Below are 2,388 nucleotides of genomic sequence, written 5' to 3'. Positions count from 1 at the left end.
ATATATATATGTGTATATATATATATTTTTTTTTCGTGGTGGCAAAGAATTGGAAAGTTGAAGGGGGGGTGTCCATCAGTTGAGGAATGCCTAAACAAGTTGTGATATATGATTGTGATAGACTATTTTGTTATAAGATAATGAGCAGGATGCTCTCAGAAAAACCTGGAAATACTTATATGAACTGATGCAAAGTGAAACGAACAGAACCAAAATACTGGGCACAGTAATTCAAGACAATTCTAAAGTTTCTTAGGATGGAAAATGCTATATAACTCCAGAGAAAGAAATGATGGAGTCTGAATACAGATTGAAGCATAATTTTTAAATCTTTATTTTTATTGTATGTTTGATTTTTAGTTGTATTTCTTTCACAAAATGAATGAATATGTATTTTGCATGAATGTATATGTATAGCCTATATCAAATTGCTTGCCACCTCAAGAAGGAGACAGAACTCAAAATTTCAATGAGCAAATGTGAAAATGAAAAAATGCTTTTACATGTAATTGGGAAAACAAAATGTTTAAAAGGAAAAAAAGTAATCAAATCCTCACCATCCATATAGTAAAGCTTTAAGTGGTTAAAGAATATCTATTGCCCTTATTATGATATGTATTTGGAAGGAGAACAGTGATTGTCCGTTTGTATGTCTGTAATAAATGGACAATGAGTGGGTCCAGAGTTGAACAAGAAGAAAAGAGTTGGATTACCTTTAGCAAATTGTGTTTCTTCTATACTTCTCATGGAACCAAAGGGCCTATCTTTTTTAATACTACTAACCTTCTAATGAGTAGTCTATAACATATAGCCAATGAGAGACTTCAAAGAAGAATTCCCATTCAAGTGTGGCTTCATCATAAAATATGTTATCAAGGAAATGTATACTAGGAGGAGAGAACAGGCTTGTGATGTGGGCAAAAGAGAGAGATGATGCTAGTGTTCTGATATCTTTGGACTATCAGGAAAAAAGCAAGGAAGACCATAGCACATTCATTGAACCTTCTGTGTTGGATTTATGGAAAGACATGGACAAGAATTTCACAGGAAAACATTAAGCTCGTGTTGTAATATGCACCACTGCAGGGCATTCCAAAAGTTAATGGGATCAGTAGTCCACCAGAGAACTAAAAACTTGAATTCTCTAATCTTTTTTCAATAGTATTATAAACAATATTAAACAAAGTCATAAATTGTCTTGAATTTTGAGATAGTGTTGTTTTTTTTTTCAAACCCTTACCTTCTATCTTAGAATCAATACTGAGTACAGTTCCAATGCGACAGAGCTCTAAGGGCTAGACAATAAACTAGCTGCCCCCAAAAGCGGTATTTTGACCCAGACCTTCTGACTTCAGAGTGAGTATTCTTTCTGCGGTACTGTTTGTGAGGTAGGACCAGGTGGCTCATGCTAGACTAGTTGATCTCTAACCCCCATCCCACCACTAAAACTATGAACCTGAGCCTTTTTTCTTTGGTTACTGCAAAGTCTAATCTTGTCTACTACTTTCTTTTGTATTTTAGGAGCCATCTCGCCCTGTACACCCAGCACCCCTACCAGAAGCTCCTCAACCACAACGTCTGCCCCCAGAAGCTGCCAGTACCTCCCTTCCTCAGAAGCCACACTTGAAGTTAGCTCGAGTACAAAGCCAGAATGGCATCGTGCTGTCATGGAGTGTCCTGGAAGTAGACCGTAGCTGTGCCAGCGTAGATAGCTACCACCTTTATGCTTACCATGAGGATCCCAGTGCCACAATGCCATCACAGTGGAAGAAAATTGGGGAGGTAAAAGCACTTCCTCTGCCTATGGCATGTACTCTCACTCAGTTTGTATCTGGCAGCAAATACTACTTTGCTGTCCGAGCCAAGGACATTTATGGACGTTTTGGACCTTTCTGTGATCCCCAGTCAACGGATGTGATCTCTTCCCAGAGCAGTTAAACACTCGGAGCCTTTACATCTTTCTCTCTTTTAAGAGTTCCATTTTTTTTTGGTCTTGTTTTTAATCTTGTGCATGATATTCACTGTAAAATCCACATTCTGCAAGATTTCTTGGACAGATGTGTGTAATACACTACATACATTTATATCCAGAAGTAAAATAAACTCTCAGTCCACAAAGCAAGAACTATTTTCCTGGACATTTGAAGCTTCAGGATTTTGAAATATAAATGTGCACCTTCCTTTTACTTTTGAAATTTGAGGGACATTGTGTGTGTATGTGTGCGCTTGCGTGTGTGTGTGAATGTGTGTGTGCGTGTGTGTGTGTGTATCTGTCTGTGTGTCTTTCCTGTTTAAATTCATTGCAGCAGTTTCTCCTCTTTACATCCTCAGACTTACCTCTGTTCCAGTAAAAAGTGTAAAGGTCAAGGAGAAAATAGCATGAACAGT

At 37.7% G+C, this 2,388-nt stretch overlaps 1 protein-coding gene across 2 annotated transcripts in view; it reads left to right on the top strand.

The window, feature by feature from the left end:
• The window catches only part of LOC123249305 (activating transcription factor 7 interacting protein), a 139,224-nt gene extending 137,100 nt beyond the window's left edge, over positions 1 to 2,124 (top strand). For both annotated transcript variants that reach the window (XM_044678298.1, XM_044678297.1), the window contains one exon: positions 1,522 to 2,124. In XM_044678298.1, the coding sequence (XP_044534233.1) occupies positions 1,522 to 1,938 (417 nt within the window). In that variant the 3' untranslated portion in view covers positions 1,939 to 2,124. The remainder of the gene's footprint in view (positions 1 to 1,521) is intronic.
• The last annotated feature ends 264 nt before the right edge of the window (positions 2,125 to 2,388 follow it).

The sequence above is a fragment of the Gracilinanus agilis genome, chromosome 5, assembly GCF_016433145.1.
Source record: "Gracilinanus agilis isolate LMUSP501 chromosome 5, AgileGrace, whole genome shotgun sequence".
Lineage (NCBI taxonomy): Eukaryota > Metazoa > Chordata > Mammalia > Didelphimorphia > Didelphidae > Gracilinanus > Gracilinanus agilis.
This window is presented reverse-complemented; position numbering and strand designations above follow the sequence as displayed.